This window comes from Trachinotus anak, unplaced genomic scaffold (assembly GCF_046630095.1).
Source record: "Trachinotus anak isolate AG129_WGS33_773 ecotype Australia unplaced genomic scaffold, CSIRO_AGI_Tana_v1 ptg000009l, whole genome shotgun sequence".
In the NCBI taxonomy this organism is placed as follows: Eukaryota; Metazoa; Chordata; class Actinopteri; order Carangiformes; family Carangidae; genus Trachinotus; species Trachinotus anak.
In genome coordinates, this window is record NW_027273860.1 from 10,991,357 (window position 1) to 11,009,002 (window position 17,646).

Sequence of the window (17,646 nt, forward strand, 5' to 3'; positions counted from 1 at the left end):
ACATACATCTCTGGACACGACTGAAGAGCCCTCTAATTTTCATAGCTGCCAAAAGACAGTGCGTAACATCTACTGCAAACCTTGGCATAGAGGACAGTCAGAAGAGGAATAAGGCTAGGGTCAATTATGCTCCATATGGCTTGAAATATATCCCTAGGCCTCTTCATTGAGCCAACATGGAATGCTACATCAATGAGGAAAACCTACATTCTTGGCTGCAGATGAATTATGCAGATTTATTGTACATCAGTGCTCCAGGGTTAGTTGCCACAACAGCACACTGCTATTGTTGGTAACTACTGGGTTGCTACTGTACATACAATAGAGGCTGGAGCTTTTTTTTTACAATTGCAGTTGGTAAGATGTGGTACAGGAGGTTTTAAACCAGACATTTTGGCAAAGCAGTAGCTGAGGTTGCTGACAACCCAAATTGTGATGGAGAAGAAAGGTCAAGACTGCTTTCCTTAAGAGGATTTCGTTGGGGGAAATCTGTCATTGTTTCAGTGGCTAGGTGTAAGTGGAATTACCACCTTGTGGTCATATGCCTCTTCAAACCAGAGTTGCTGGAAATATGGTCACAATCTCCCCAGTTACAGTATTGAATAATGGCCAGAGGTATTTTTGCAGAACATTATGATCTCACAGTGAAGATGACCTTTGACCATTTATAAAATGATATAAAATGCCATCACTTCATCATTTTATCCGATTAGACATTGTGTTAAATTGTGTCATAATTAGTGTATGAATTTGTGAGTTATAGCAAAAAATTTGATTCTTGAGGTCACAGTGACTTTGACCTTTGACAATCAAGATCTTATCAGTTCATCCTTGAGTCCAAGTGAATGTTTGTGCCAAATTTGAAGGAATTCCCTCAAGGCGTCACTGAGATATCGTGTTCAAGAGAAGGACAGACAACCTGAAAACATGATGCCTCCGGTCTTGCCTGCCGCCAGCGCATAGGCATAGAAATCTTACCTGGGTCCTAGAAGTTCGGCAGGACATTCTTTGCGTTTTCGTGACTCTGCCCTGGCAGGGTCAGATGAGTTTTCACCGACTCCACTCATCCTCAATGCATATCAGCGTCTGGAAAACAAAGGCACACAGGCAAACACTGTTTTAGATATGAAAACAATGCATGCAACATCTCCGACTCCAAACTTCAACAATATTATGTGAAAACCACACATATAGGTGTGTGAGCATGCCAACATGGACATCTGCATACAACACACACGCACACGCAATTCTGTGATGGGGGCACAGGTTGATCCACTCAACCTGGAGAAATGAGTGAAAATGGAGCGGAGAAAGAGATTCAATCATTTCTCTCTGATAGTGCAGCTCTCCCCAGAGAAACTGAAATGAGAGCACGGCACTTTGCCCACAGCACCAGGCTGCGCGCTCAGCCATGTACCAAGAAAAACCCATTCGTTACACGAAACCAAGCAAAGCCAGCTCACAGAGGGCTTGAGTGGCTTTACAATCACAACATGTGTCTGTGTTTACTGAGTGTCTCTGAGAATGCTTTACCTGTATCAGCTTGTAAGACTCACTCAAACCTTACATGCAAGAATGATATCTTGTCTGCTCTTTCTGAAGTCAAGCTACTGAGACTAAGTAAGAATTTATGTTGTAACTGTTCTGTGCTATCCAAAGTGACAAGTTGGCTGTGGGCTGTATCTGTTACTAACATCCCACATACTACTATCTTGGGTCTCTCTGCAGCTTCAGTTAAAATGCCATTAGGTTACGATATAAATTTGCATTGCGTCCTTCATTTAAACAGCTCGGAGTAATCCGTGACAAGTCGAGAGCCTTTGGAGACTTGGGCGAGATTGCCCCTCTGCAGATGTTGAGTATCCTCCACACCAACATATATTTTATTCTGCTCCTCCTCTTACCCAGCGAGTCAGCACGGGCTGAACTTCATGCCACTAAATGAAAGACAATCAATTATTGATCAAAGTAATATCTTATTAATTACCACCATCATCTGCACCAAAATCTGATGGCGGCTAATGGACTTGGATTTCAGGAGGATGTGTGCTGCACAGAAGATTTGAACACGCGTCTTCCTCCAAAACAAATTGTGACAGTTAAAAATATATGCATGGAAATAATTTCTTCTTGGTTCATGCAAGATGTGTGATCTGCAGCGCTTTGCTTGAGAGGGTTATGGAGGCACGGGAAGAGAGAGAGAGATCATCAGAAATGAAGGAGAGACCCAAAGAAAGAAATTAAAGTCTCTCCCCCAGCACAGTGCACAAGGTTGGGGCATGCTGTGTTGTGATACACTCCCAGCCACTCTAACCATGGAAACAGCTATGACACACACTGCTCAGCCATTACATAAGGCAGACCAGAGTACAGCACAGTACAATGTAGAGCAGAGTGGAAGAGCATAGCTTAGCAGAAGCAGGCTAAACTAAAAAGGGAGCTAGTGACCATGCAAACTTGAGTCTGGCTCCCTCCTGGCCTGGAGTGACCTACTTTAAGCTAATGGTAGGGTCTGTGCTCAAATGGATGAAGTCAAAGCAGTGGTGACTGGCCAGAGAGGCTGAGGAGACTCTGAAGGGTAAAACATATTTCCACTGTTTTGTTGACAAGTGACCTGAGTACCATTGTTGGCCTGTACAGTGTATGTACAGATAATGATACACAAATATAATCAGGCATGTGTCCTTGCTTTATGCTCCTTTGAATGCCATCAGGGTGTCTTTATGCTGTGGCACTGTGCTGTCCACTGAAATTATAACAGCCTCTATCGCAGAGGTTGTGTGCTTTTATTAATGACAACAGAAACAGGCCATTAAACTCTCATAGCTAAGTGGCACTCTCTGTTCCTATTGGTTGTGCCTGGGCTTTCCAGCACAAGTTACCATGGGGATTCTAGACCTGATTGGTTGTGCCTGTCCCGCTGGGCTGGATTTGATTGGTTGCCTTCATCTCCTTGACATGGCAGTAATGATGGGTCATTGTACGTTGAGAAAAATAAAAGAGACTGGAAGTACCAGGCACGTTTCAATGACACCAACACAGACTGCCAGAAAGCCCCGCCAACAGGCTGGCAGGCGGTTTTTGTTGCTGGGGGGGTCCAATCTTCACATGGGCAGACTAGCGAGGGATTTCTAATCCTACAGACTGCCCTGAATCACTGGAAAGCTAAAAACAGCTGGGCACTGGTGTCAGCACTTCCTGTATGGAGCTGTGTCACTGAGTTAATTATCAGAATCGGCCACTAGGAGAGCATTCCTCTTTGAACAACAGTAAGTCTGGAAGCATGTCAGTAGTAGCATGTTGCATCCGTGTTATTGTGTTTCGGATATCAACTCGATTCCTTTCACACCCACTTGCTCTTTAATACATTTATTTTAAATAAATAAATAAAACAATATGAAGGAATATGTCCTATAAAACTGCAGATCTGGTGTGAGAGAAGACTTTTGTCTAACACATAAATTTATGAACAATGAAAAAATCTGTACATCACATTATACCACGCAGCTGTCTGTTACACATTCAAACACAACACATACAGACTCAGAGATGTTTCAGTGATGTTCAGGATATTGTTTAAAGAGCTGTCCATGATAACACAGACAGTGAGGGCTCTGAGCTTAATCTATGATGATGCCAATCTACTGTCAGTGTGACACCTGTATACAAATGACTCACTCACAATTCAGTCACTAAATAAAGAAAAGCCTAACAATAAGGGATGTCAAGAGAGCCGATACTTCAGTACCAAACAGATAGATACCAAAATTGTGAATATGTGACATCATTGCTTTTCTACAGGACCATAGGTACCAGAGATGCGATTCTTCCAGGACTAACAAGGGCAGTACAACAATCCTACAGGCCTTTGAGTCTGACATCAAATTCTAAGAAAAGAAGAAGGCCGGCATAGTACACAATAACAACAAGTTTAATGGCAGCAGGAAGTGCAACTGCAGCAACAGTTCCACTATAACATGCCAGTATGCAAATGGTGTCACCGAACATTTCAAAAGAAAAGAACAAACAGCTCAGACTTCTGGATCTGTAGACAGAATTCAGGGGTCAGTTCTAGTTGTCAACTTCATATTAACAACATGTCGTCAACATCTTCATGTCCTGAAATGTTATTGTAATTGTTTGTGAATTGCAACTGCTTCTATCTGTAGCAATGTTCCACACACACAACGTTCACCAAGGCTAATGTTCGCTTGTTTACGCTAACACAGTGACTGTAGCAGGCTACTGTCATTACTGTGTACTGTGGTGACTGTGTCAGTGTCAGTCTGTCAGGCGTGTGTCAGCCTCTGTTGTTTTCAGGTTTTTGTTGTGGTATCCAGAATTTCATCGGTATTGGTGTCAACTACCAAATTTCTGGCATTGTGACATCTCTAATAACACAACTATGAAGCTGTGAAGACAACAGAACAACACAGCTCAGAATTGTTGTGTCCTAAAAATGAATTAAAGGGAAATTGTTTTCAGACAAGCAGGGAGACTTTCAGCTGATTTTCAATATTTAAAAGTCTTAAACTGTGCTTGAAAAAAAGTTTGCTCTAGTTAAATAAGTAAAAACATTTTTAGTCTTGTGTCCTACTTCATTTTATTTACTGCAATCTTCACAGTAATCTCCGGGAAGGAGTGTTACGACAACCCAACTGAAAAACAGTAAAGTAGTGAAGTAGCAGCAGTGCAGTAAATAAATTATATTTTATTGTCACAGTATCTCTAGCTAGCTGGAGCTAGCATTAGCTTTAGCTTGCATGTAGATAATGTAGTTACTTTAAAGCCATGCTGTGGTAACACAGCTGAGCATAGGTTCATGCATGCATAAGAGAGCATTGTCACCCATTGGTAAACCTGTTCTGTGTGGAGATATGACTGACTCAGAGCAAAGGGTTAAGTGGAGGGTGGGGTGAATGACCTCATTATGTATAAGACCGACTGGCATATTCTGGAAGGCATCTACCAAATTTACAGTTCATCAAGCTGCCAGCTCATTTAGTTCAATAGTATTGTAGGTTGAGACATATGGCCCATCAGTTACTGCAAGCTACCTTATGTTAGTCATAGGTGGTGTGAAATCAGTGTATGGCAAAATTGTTAAGATTCACACAGACAAAGATGAATGAAACCAGTGCAGCTTTCAAACAGATGTTCTTCAGAAGTCATAGCCAGGGGACTGAAGGGTCGGACCTCAGCTGGTCATACCATATTTCCAATGTGGTGAGAAACAGTTAAGGGGAAAAAGTGGCACCTGGTTTTACTTAACTTCCCTTCCTATGAACATAGACAATGCATACCTGTTGGAAAATATCATACTGTCATATATCCACTGACAAACATTAGTCAACAGGCATATGAGGAAAAGGTCATCTATAAATGGATGCTAGATAGAAAAAAAAATGGAAGCATTTCACACTTAAAACTATGAACTTCTATTTACAGCTAGTTTGGCTAACTGTTTGCTGTTGTTGGCAAAGCCCTGGCATGCTGATGGTCACTAGGAAAGAATAAATTCAAGATCTGACTGGAAATGGTGCTGGGGTCATGAGGTTTATAGGAGCACATACCCTTCCATGTTGCTGTTTTGCTACTATGAAGTTGTGATAAACTTAGGTTTCCACTTACACAAGTGTAGTAAACATCTCTACCCAGACTCTCCCCTCTTTACATCCCTCTCTCACAAATACACACCTACGAGACAGCAAACATAATTGTATATTTGTGTGGTGACAGGTCATTCCTGCCAGTGTGAACTCAACATGTCTCACTTCATTACAGGTTTTCATCTTCATCATGGTCTATCTGTGTGTCTGACTCACATGGCTAAATGAAGGGTTACGTTACTAAACCACAGTAACAGCCAAACACTGCCTCAGCAACACAACTCTGATGATTTTCCAATATTCAACTTGTTTATCAAACTGACGCACCGCAGTGAGACTTTAATATCAGGAATACATCTTATGCTCAGGTATGTGAAATATGAAATAATGTTTTACTGTATATAACAGTAAAAAGTGACAAATAGGTCATTTGACCAAACAAGAAAGAAGAATACACACAGATAAACACACAAGTAAAAGTTTTAAAAATCAATTGACTTTGAAAGCACTAGGTGCACTTGAGGGAGGTGATCGTAGGTGTGTGTCATTGCTTATATCTTAGGTGTCACAAGAGCAGACTCTCTAGGACTGAGCTGGAGCCAACCAGTCTGGCCAGGGAGGAATGCAGAGACAACAAGGGGCTGCTGCTGCTGCCCGGTCTGCTGGAGACGACAACATTTCCTCCTGTCACACTCAGCTGGTACAACCTGTACACGACATGGTGTATCACACTACAATAAACACCTCAGAAGCTTGGCAAATTAAACCTTTAACTGCACCTGTGAGGCTGTCCAAGCGACATGATGGCATGATGCACCGAACAGAGGACACACAGTGCCAGGCAGCAGCAATGCTACACATCACAGACTTGACATGGTGCTGTGGGATGCGTGTAGGTTAAAAACCAGTCAGGATGGCACTATGTTGCTAGTGTTGAAATATCCCAATTTCATCTTCAGTGGTAGGAATCTTGGTCTGCAAATGTGCAGCTCCACAAAATGATGTTTTGCAAAGTCATCTCCTGTTTGTCAGTTTCACAAATTCTTTCCAGAATTTTGATGGTAACAGGGAAAGAGTTTCTGAGTTTTATAAAGTTGTAACAGTCTTAAACAAGGTGTATAATCACTGATTCTAGTGAATTATTTTTCACTTAAGTAACAAGTACTGAAAAAGGAATATACTGATATTTTAGGCTATCTAGCAATACTTTTAGGTAACCATAACATATAAGGCAAAGTGGTGATAATAAAGGTCTTTTATTTGTGATAATGATTGAACTATCTCATTTATTGATTTTCTGCAAATCTATTCTGTAAAGATGTAATCACATCAATTTAACATTATAAAAAATTCTGAGTTAAATTAATGATTTCAAGCAGGTTGTAAATCAGAAATCTAAATCAGCTATGGATTGGTATTAGTGGTGGTGTTCTACTAGACAGCATTATACTGAAATATATTCATTCAGCCATTGCAACTGGGGTGGGCAAAACATTAGAAAACACCTCTCAATATAATGCAGTCATTTTCAACAACACTGCAACTACAACCTCAATAATGAACAGATTGTGAAACGAAAACCTCTCAGACAGCACCAATCAAAAGTTAACATCATTATCTTTCCAAAAGTAGAATTTATGGCTGAAAAGTTGTACTGGACTGCATTAGATTTTGCAAGTGTACCTAATGAAGTAACCACTGAGAATATAGGAGCTGAAAAATATCTCTATTAATATTGTGATGATGATTCTAGCTGCATCATCTGACACAAGACAATGCAATTTTTTTCCACATTAGACGCATGTATAACATGACTGTAATGTCTTTCTCCAAAAACAAAAAAAACAAAAAAACATGTTGACATCTCCTTCTAACAATCACATTTAAGTACTACTACTAGACAACAAAATTCAGCTGCCATAACCACAAAAAGTGAGCCAGGCTGCAGGAACCAGAGGGGGGGGGGGGGGGGCTTCAAAAAAGACTGAATCACCAATTCCAGTCATAATATAATGGAGGGGAAAAAAACGGATGCAATGGGGAGAAGAAAAAGAAAAAAAAAAGAAAATCTGTGTCTGATTGCCAGGGGGAGAGGGCATGTGCCATTCCTGTAATCATGTGGGTTAGCAGGGCTTTGATTATAGAGACACACCCAGTGCTTCTGGAGCACCGAGAGTGCTGGGCATGACTGTGCATTAAACTGCATCAAAAGCTATTGGGGAAGTGTTTGAAGTCTCCTGCACTATAATAATGAGGGCCCTTCTGGAAAGTGCAAAACCACTGTGGGGCTCCGAACAATGTCTCGCTGGTGTGTAATCTGTCCTCACATGGCTTCTTGGCACAACAGGCCCCAAGAGAGAAACAGAGAACAAGAGCGCACCAATAAAGACTGCTTCTGGAGGGCTGCAACATGGGCCATTTATTTCCCTCCAAACTGAAGAGGAAATCATGGCAGGGGAGGGGCCCAGAGGACTCCGGTCTTCTCGTTTTACGTCTCAATATTTGCAAGGGTGAGAAAAAGTGCTGAGAAAGCCAAAACACACAGAAACATGTTGGAACCATGTCAGATGGTATTAAAGACAAACATGTATTTAAAAACAATATCGATTTCAACAGAACGCAACTTGGGTGGGGGTCTGCAGTGAACTTTCGCCCTGCTGACAGCTGCTGTTACCTTGAACCAGATGTTGTGATATTAGGTTTGGGTCAAGGGAGAGGCACAGGGAAATGGAGGGAGAAATGTGATGATGGATTGAAAAAGATTAAGAGCAGCTGAAACCTTGAATCTTGGGTGAATTTAACAAGACTTGAGTGATGGGCACGTCACTCTGAACATACAGAGGAATCTGATCAATGACTGAGAGTGAGCTTGGGAGAAAATGAGAGATCAGACTATAGAGATGGGAGAGGAAGATGTGGAAACAAAGGGAAGAAAAACAGGTCACAGGCCTTTTTCACAGAGAGGTTCACTGAGTGTTTGAGATGTATTCAATAGATTCTTCTGGGTGTCATTTTTGAGACACTCCAATCTGTAACTAGAGTCTTATATAACATTATTTAAGTGCATAGGTTAACTATCAGTTTTCTCTCCATCACTCGCCCTCTTGTGTGCAATGTCCAGTTTTCAGAGTCAGCTAAAAGACATTAAATCCCCCCTAGTTATCTGGATTGGTGAGAAAGGCAAATCTATTTCATTCAAATGACTTATCCAAAAAAACCTGACACAAACACACATAAACAGACTGAGAGCACCTTGCCTTCCACCAAGTCCCACTCAAGAGCTTGTCCACTCTTGAATCACTGCAAGGTAATAGCTCTAAAGTGCTGGAGTGCAACCAAGAGCCAGGCCACCCATTTACTGAAAGCTGATCACACTCATGAATCTTTAACACAGACAGCCACTTCAGGATGTCGCAGGATGGGAAGGGGAGGGTTTTCTGTATAATAAGCACGGAACAGAACCCTGCATGGGGTCAGTTTTGCAAACCTGTGTCCGCAAAGCTTGGTATTGGAACTGTCTAAATCAAATCGGGACCTGACCCATAACGTTAATTAAACACACAGGCTACACAGTCACTCACTTTAAACCTCATCTAGATAGTATTTAAGCAGGGCTTGCATGATGGCCGGTCTGAGGTTATTGTTTTGTCTGATGTACTGTCCCATTCAGAGATATAAAGCACTCGCTCAGTCAGCTTCCACTTGTTGACATAATGCACAGCGACACAAAGATAACCAATTTTGCAGTAATCATCTGACCACATATCCCAAGTGAGTGCCCAGTTCATAACAAACTGATAGGCTGTTTTGTAGGCATTCACAATAAAAAAAAAAAAAGATAATGGTTACTAATTAGTCTTGATGTTTCATCCATTTTACATGCTGAATGCCCGCATTTACCTGTGCCATACCAGCAAATGAACATAATTATTTGTTTTACCCATTACATTTAATTTTGCCGGTGTAGGATTGAATGCTGTGCTCTCAGAGAGAAACAGTGAAAGGAAAAGAGAGCTTGAATCAAGAGGAGGAAGACAGACAAAGATCAAAGGATGGCAAAATTGATTAACTGGTATAAATAATCACCTCTCCACAATAATGCAGTCAATAGTTCATCTGTGACAGGCAGCATTACCAGGGGGGACACTCAGATATCACTATGGGAATCTGATTATTGTACAAGGTGAAATAAAGCGACATCCTGAGCTGAGCTCTCATGGTTATTTGTTTTAATTGATCAGGGCTGCTATACATCTACATCTGTGATCCTTTTGTTTACTGTAAGATGCTGTGCAAATGCCCTGTTGTGCTCTTTTTAAACACTGGACACTATCCCTAATTCAGTGTGCTACTGTGGAATGGTACAAAGAACGAGCTAGCAGTTTCAATTTATGACACTGACATACTGACAGAGTGTAGCTGCTTTAAGGAAATAAATAAATTTGCTTTTTTTTTTGTTGCACTAGAAAGTACTTCTGTTGGCATAAAATTGCATTTAAAGCTCTGCATTTGGTTCATGACACTCACCTGTCAACAGACATTATACAAAACACTGCGGGGCACTACAGGGAACTGAATTAGCTTCACCTTTTTTACTGCAGGTCATCTTTAAGCTATGTGTGCACTGCATCAATAATAATATAAATGCTGGATTGAGGGTCTGACTACATACTATATATGATTCATACTGAGGGCAAGGCAACAACAAAAATACACATATTCTGATATTGAACTAACTGCAACCAAACTCATGTCAGCCAATGCAAACCATTATTCTGATGATAAATGTGCTGGAAATGGTGTTGTAACAACTGCTGGCAATACAGTACTCCTAAAAGACACATTCTAGCCAGCACCATCTGAACTGTAACCTGTAAAGTAACACAACCTTGCAGCAGGACTGATAGTTTCAAGAGTAAACCTTTTTTCACACAAGATAGATGAATAGATCAGAGCAATGGGACTATTGGATGTAGTCCTCTCTTTTACAAATCGGCTGGATCTGGACACTACCAGGTGCAATGAAAAAAAGGTGGGACTGTGTGGAAATCGGGGGAGAGATTTCAGCAGGTCTCCATTTGACAGTGTTATTTTTACAAGTCAGGGAGATCCTGAAACTAAATCATGGGTAAAAACTAAATTCTGATCTATAAACAAAGTTCTAACTATGTGGCTCATCTTTTGGCAGAGGAAAAATGCCTCAAGGCTTTCATATCAAAACCATCATCAAGGGTCTTCCCTCATAACTACACAAATCTTCAAAAAAACAGCTTAGAATACAAAGCAAGTCCTGGGAGCACTTAAATAGGATAGATAGGGAGCCAATAAAACAAATGTTGCAGGAGGGGACACGTGAGACTGTTTTCACTGACACTCATAAGGTCAAGTCTAGTCCTAAAAAAAAAAAGTTTTTTTTTTTAAGTTTAGATGTTTGCATAATCTGTGCAATTGGTCATTTTGTGTTTGGACAGAGTATCCAGTTGCCACACTGCACAGCAAAGTTGCGTAAAAGGAGAGTTGGCTCTGGCTATGCTTCTCACCTTGGTTTCAGTCCAGAGAGTCCCTCAGGCCATTGCTGCAAGACGGTAATGCTAGGAAACCTTTAAGCATCATCCACTTCTCCCTGCTGGAAGAAATAACAGCAAAATTGGGATGTACAGTACACTGTATGAATCAGCACAAAGGCAGGAGTGAGGGAACATTCTATGATTGTAGCTGCAATGTACTGTGCTATCTGTGTACTACAATGTATGATGACAAATGAAGATGTAATAACATATTTAGGGCTGTGGTTAATTATTTTCATCATTTTTTCATGTGCTGATTAATTTCTCAATGAACTGATTCATTGTTTGATTTATGATGTAAAATGAAAAATGCCTTGGATAATTTCTTGAAGTTCAAAGAGACAAAGCAATGAAGAAAAATCTCACAGCTGACAAGCTGGAAATTTGAGTGAAAAATTACATGATTAATAATAACAAGATTAATCAGTTATCAAAACAGCGGACGATTACAATGGTCGATTTCAACTCTAACTATATAAAAGAAAGAAAATCTTGATGCTTTTTTGCACAGCTTTTATTCCCCGCTATGGTTTAACAATGCTTTGAAAGGTCCACATTTTGCAAACAATAAACACCACACAGTGATGCCACTCCACACACCTTCAACTCAGGACATTGACAGCTGCAGTGAAAATCTCATCTGAAAAACTAAGAGAAATCCTTGAAAGCACTACTTCGGTCTGTTGTTGTGTCCTGATTGGGTAAAACAATTCAACCTTGTGCTGTCCATGTTTCATCGTTAAGAAAAATAACTAAATTACAGTAAACTCCTATTGTGGAAACTGCACGTAAGTAATGGCATACAACAGCATGCATATTACAAATCATACAAGCTCTCACAGCCAAACCCCACTGAGCAATATTTACTGACTCATCAGTTTCACTACACAGCTGAGAAGGGCTAATTAGAAAGAAAACAGGTATTTCAACACAAAATGCTGCACCTTTGTACGAGCATTGTTTGTGTAATCACTCTGAATGCCAAGCCCAAGTGCATACACCCAAATATTGAACGCTTTCTTCACAAGCTAACTTTAGCAACTTTATTAAGTTAACTGTTGATGTGCTTCAAACCCACAAGTCATCTTTTCTAGAGCTGACTGTTTGCATTAAGTTAGCATGGAGCTGCAAGTTAAGTGTCTACAGAGTATTTTCATCTCCTCAGAGACTTCAAGGCCTATTACATTATGGAACAGTGTGCCTTTTTAATCCTGGCACACAATTAATTAGACAGGAGAAAAGTTTCAATTTTAAATCATATTCCCATTTGGATAATTAGAAAATGCAACTTTTAACTAAAAAAATGACATGAAATGTTTCTGTGGAAGAACTTGTCTTGTACTAGATGTAGCCTGATGCAGGAAGAGCCAGCCAGCCCCTCCTGGTGTGGGTGATTTCTCCCAAATACCTGCCAAGTGAGCCAGCTGAGGAATGCACTCACGTGATGTCATGTGCTGACATAACTGAGAGTAAACCGATTCCCCTTTTGAACCCTGCACAAGTCCATAGCTGGAAGCCATGTAGAAAGGTGATATTCAGTATTCTGAATTGCTGCACACAAATGAGCTGAAATCTCTGATGATGAGTCAGGGTTCAAAACAGATGGTGACCAAATGCACAGTTTAAACATAAAATCTTCTGCCTCTGTATACAACTAAACATCAGCTATAGTAAAACTATATATATATATATATATATAAAATCTGACAGTCTTGAATGCTATAGTCAATCTGATGTTTTTAATGCAATTTCATAACTCTGAATTTCTCAACTCCACCTTCCTCTTTTCCCTTTCCCTTTCCTGCATAGCTCTTAGTTCTCATCCTCTGGAGGAATTTCCTCTGGGCTTTAATGCTGTCACATGCTCAGACTCAGTCCAGCCCTTGATCTGTGGACTGAGTGACAGAATAAGGCAGAGTGTGAAAACACTATTGAACTAGTTTAACAGTAATCATTTTTAAATGGCCAAAATGGATCAAAAAACTTCTGAGTGATAGATTTTTTTTACAGTAAGATGAGTCTGTTCTTTGATCATAAACTTAAGTAAATTGCTTAGAAGATCCACTTAATAATAGTGATTTCCTCTCAGAAAATCAATGAGCGGCTACAGTAGAAGAAATTAATCAGAGCCAAACAGAAAAATATTGTTTCACAGCAATACTGCAGGGAGCAGCTGTCATCCAGTTACATTACTTTAACTCACTGCTGGCATCTAGGACCCTGGTGTATTTACCCGTGCCATCGATTAACTTTTATATACTTTTACTTGTGAGGTTAACACCCTATGTGAGCCTGTAGATGTAATATTCACCGTTTAAGACTGTACCAAACCACCTCTCACATATTAGATCAGCTGAGCCATGCCAGTGCCTCCTGTGATATTAAGGGTGGGGACTCACTGGTGACATTAGTGGAGTGATACAAGACCAGTGGCAAGTCACACCAGAAGTATGCATGCACAAATGCCTCCACACAAGTGTGCAAATCATCTAGACACACTGGAACAGAAGATCTCAGAAAAGAAAAGATTGTGTTCCTTGGGAAGCTTTCTATCCTTGAAGGGCTATTCTACTTGGCACAATAGTGCTGACTGACACATGATGTAACCTAAACAAAAACAAACCGCCCTGCCAAGTCTGACACTGAGCTTCAGCAGCAACATTAATTGAGTTTCATGTTACCCTTGAATACCTGTATGACACAATCGGTGAGGCTACTTCTAAGTTAAAACTGAGGCTTGTTTCAAAAAATAAAAGACAGATGAAGCCAGAGAAATAGGCACCAACACAGTAAAGCTCACACCTTCTCCGAAACCTGATACTGGATCATGGGAGTATCTTATTTGCCCAATACATTCAGAGTGCAACCATCTGCTGGTATTTAAAGGGAGGTCAAAGATCATCAGGTTAAAAGTTCAAGCTCCCTTTAAACAGACTGCAGCCAATTAAACCGTAACTAGAAATAGACAGTTTTGTTACACCACACAAAACACAGATCTTTACCACCACCTTCCCACCCATCTGTGACAAAAGAAAACAATACCAGTCAGTTCAAAGTGAAACAACCCCATTACCATTTCTGAGTGAAACTGAACAGAAAAAAAACATGACCTAATGACTACAACAGACTTCATGTCCAAGTTCATATGGTTTTGAATCTGGTACACTCATCTCATCAAGACAACAAGGAATTTCACACACTGGCAGAGTGAGCATGGGAGGTGATCAGAATTTTTTTCTAAAGTTAAACCTTGGGAATAGTTGTAATCCCTTCTTTCTCTCAGAGTTGGCATTGGGCTCCCTCTGGGTGAAAGGCTTTGTCACCCAGGCTGAGCTAACAATGCTAATGAGCTGGCTAACAAGGTTCAAAAAGGACAATGCTTAGATAGTTCATGTGCTAGAAATTGACCATAATGGCCGGGTCACAGAGGGGCTAAACGCCAATGGAGCCCCTACTGGGTGCCTTTTGAATGGCCCATCGATGGCCTTCAATTCAATAAGAATTAAGACTGATGTCTATCCTAATGAAAACACCTGGCCTTTTAACTCTAGTCACGCCAAGATTTGGCCAAGATCACCTTGTTAACCAATAATCAATAGATTTTTTTGAGGGGGTTTGGTGGGGGTTGCGTTTGGGTGGTGTGTGGTAAATAACACAATTAGAGATTATTCAGCCAAACAAAGATTTCCTCTCATGTATAATCTGAAACAAGGTGACAAAAATACACGTTTCACGACAAATGGCGCTTGTGACAGCTTAAAGGTTGTCTAGAGTTGTTTTATGAGGACACAGCTGCAGGTTTAAAACCATGGACTTATCATAGGACTTTCTCTAAAAATGCAAAACCTTCCTACCTCAGTTATGATGCCCCAGAACAAGGCACCTGATGCTCATTTAAGTCAGTGGAGATGTTCAATAGCATACATTACAAGAAAGTGGCTGTGCAGGGTTTACATATAATTAACATATCTATAAAGCACCCATGTTCCGGAAACACTTACATGAAGAATGGATGTTATCTGTATTTTTTTGCCTGAAAATATCACACATTAAAAAAAAAATGGCACAGGTTTGGCCTTTACACCTTTTTTAACAGTAAAAAGTAAAGTATCATTACTGCTTGAGGGTTGCATTTGTTTCACAAACAAACAAAATTACGTACTGGATTCAATCTACAAGACTTCTGTGTGCAGTTTAACAAATGGATTATTAAAAAGTGCACATGAAATATTCATATTCACACTTGTAGGGTATGTTTGATGCATGTCAAACAAATCATAAAAAATAATGACCCTCATAAACACAGTCCTCTTACTTGTGTTAGTATTAGTATAAATGTAGTACGTAGGGTATCCATCTACATTAACATTCATGATTCATGTGGGACATATACAACACAATTTAATATGTGCAAGTAAGGACTGGAGTTCATACTGTTTTCCATGTAATCAGAAAGGGAACTGAAGCCTAAGTCTTAGTCAAATATAACCAAAACACACAACAAAAAAAAGGAAAGAAAATTTTAGTTTCAATTTGAATGTCTTGTAAAAAGGTGCAGGAAGAGGGAGGCTACTGAAGATTTAAACTATTTTGACTGAAAATCCTTGAGTCTCTGTGACATCAGCGTATACACAGATCCTCACATAAAACAGTATCATTTATCACACTTTGGAACCACGCCAGCAGATTTCAATGGGCATCTCTGATGCAGATGCAACCCAGTGCCAGGTGTCCTCACATCTGTTGCTCCAGTAGCAACAGCCAGCTACTTCAGCTGTGACCTCAGGGATGGTAAACACAAACGTGTAAGAACCATAATGAGACTGATAAGATGTGTTGTAAAAGGTGAGTCATAATGACAAGAGAAAGCAAATGTGTGTGTAGTTGCAACTGCCATGTAAATGCAGAGTTGCAGTGTGTGAAAGGGTGTGGGCAGAAAGAACAATTTGTATGCACAGCTGATTGTATCATGCCTTTGAGACAATCTGGAGCTCATCTTGTGACTGGTCTGCATGTCAACTGCATATCTATTGTGTGTGTGTGTGTGTGTGTGTGTCCACCATCTTTTATTGCCTGTCACAGTTTGTAAGGAATTAGTTCCCGTGGAGGCCTGAGGCTGTACAGTGGGAGACGACTTCCAGTAGGATAAGGAGGTGCCATGTTAGCAAGGAGGGGAGGGGAAAGGGAGATCAGCTGACACAACTATGTCACTTTATCAGCCAAAGACTGAGACAATGTGACAGGCCAACACTCAGTCTCACAGCAAACGCACACACAAAGGTCTGACAAATCTGTAAGACACTACCTAAACAAAAGTAGTTCAATTTAGATTTAAATTAGGTAGAGGAAAGTTGATAGGACACAGATTTTTAGCATTTTGCTGTTCCACTGAACCAAAGTGTGAGCAGGGTAATAATCTGTGGAGCACATTTAGGGGGACGACTTTAAACCCCAGCATTACCTGATTAAGAGTGCTGCTGCTCTGACAGTGGAACATGTAATTGGACCAGACAGAGCAAAGAGAAAAGTGAAGCAGCCCTCTCTCCCTCTCCCTCTCTCTTTCATTCCCTCCATTTACACAGTCCCCTGCTGAAACACTCGGTGACAGCCAGGTCAGGTAGACCCTACAACTAAGGCTATTTAACCTCTATTTAGCAAAGCGGGTCACTGACAGAGTCAATAATAGAAGCTACAATAGTGATTTTTTTCATGTTGAGTTTTCTGTGAATCACTGATATATCACCACATGTCTGAATTAAATCGGGTTGGATGTGGCTCTGGCCTAAAATGTGGAGATGAATGTTTGTCACCTCCTTCCTTTGCACATCAATACATCAAGCATGTTTTGTTTAGTGTCCATACTTGGACAAGAATCACCAACATGGGATTAATGTGGAAATAACAAACTATTTGAAGGATTATTTTGCATTAACAACAAGTGAGCTTACACCCTAATCTGCCACTGTCCAGTGATGAAACCCTGCCAGGTCAAACAGGACTCTGGTCTTCATTTCAGGCACAGGTGGAGTCCATCTGGCTGGGTGGCCTGCTTCCAATTACGGTAATATTTTAGTGTCAGATAAATTCTGAAAACGCCAGTGATTCATTACGTAAATATTTCATTTTTCAAGAATGACCATGTGATGATGGGGAGATGAAGAACAGGGTGACATCTTCTGAGATGTTTTAATTCTTCATTTCCTGCCTTCAAATCTTTCTAGGGTCAAAGATCTCCACCCCAGCAGTGTATTTTCAAACTGAGATACTGTCAGTTCTTGTAGCAGGAGCATGAGTGTAACATCATGGCTCTGACACCAGTGAGTGCCTTTGTTTTGTACTCCACTGCCAGATGAGATGGGAATCAGTTTTGTTTTGATTGCCCACATCTTCAGGTACCAAAACCACAAATCTCTGGAGTAAAGGCGTGAATAGAAGCACTTTAACATGCAAACACAAACATGCCCACTCAC

General features: G+C 40.5%; 1 protein-coding gene across 9 annotated transcripts in view; it reads right to left on the minus strand.

The window, feature by feature from the left end:
• The window catches only part of ncoa2 (nuclear receptor coactivator 2), a 56,054-nt gene that overhangs the window by 30,912 nt on the left and 7,496 nt on the right, over positions 1 to 17,646 (minus strand). For 7 of the 9 annotated variants that reach the window (XM_071485285.1, XM_071485291.1, XM_071485284.1 and 4 more), the window contains exons 2-3: positions 11,150 to 11,235; positions 979 to 1,086 (exon numbers count right to left, since the gene is read on the minus strand). In XM_071485285.1, coding sequence (XP_071341386.1) covers positions 979 to 1,067 — 89 coding nt within the window. In that variant the 5' untranslated portion in view covers positions 1,068 to 1,086; positions 11,150 to 11,235. The remainder of the gene's footprint in view (positions 1 to 978; positions 1,087 to 11,149; positions 11,236 to 17,646) is intronic. The other 2 variants (XM_071485289.1, XM_071485288.1) reach the window with 1 other exon arrangement.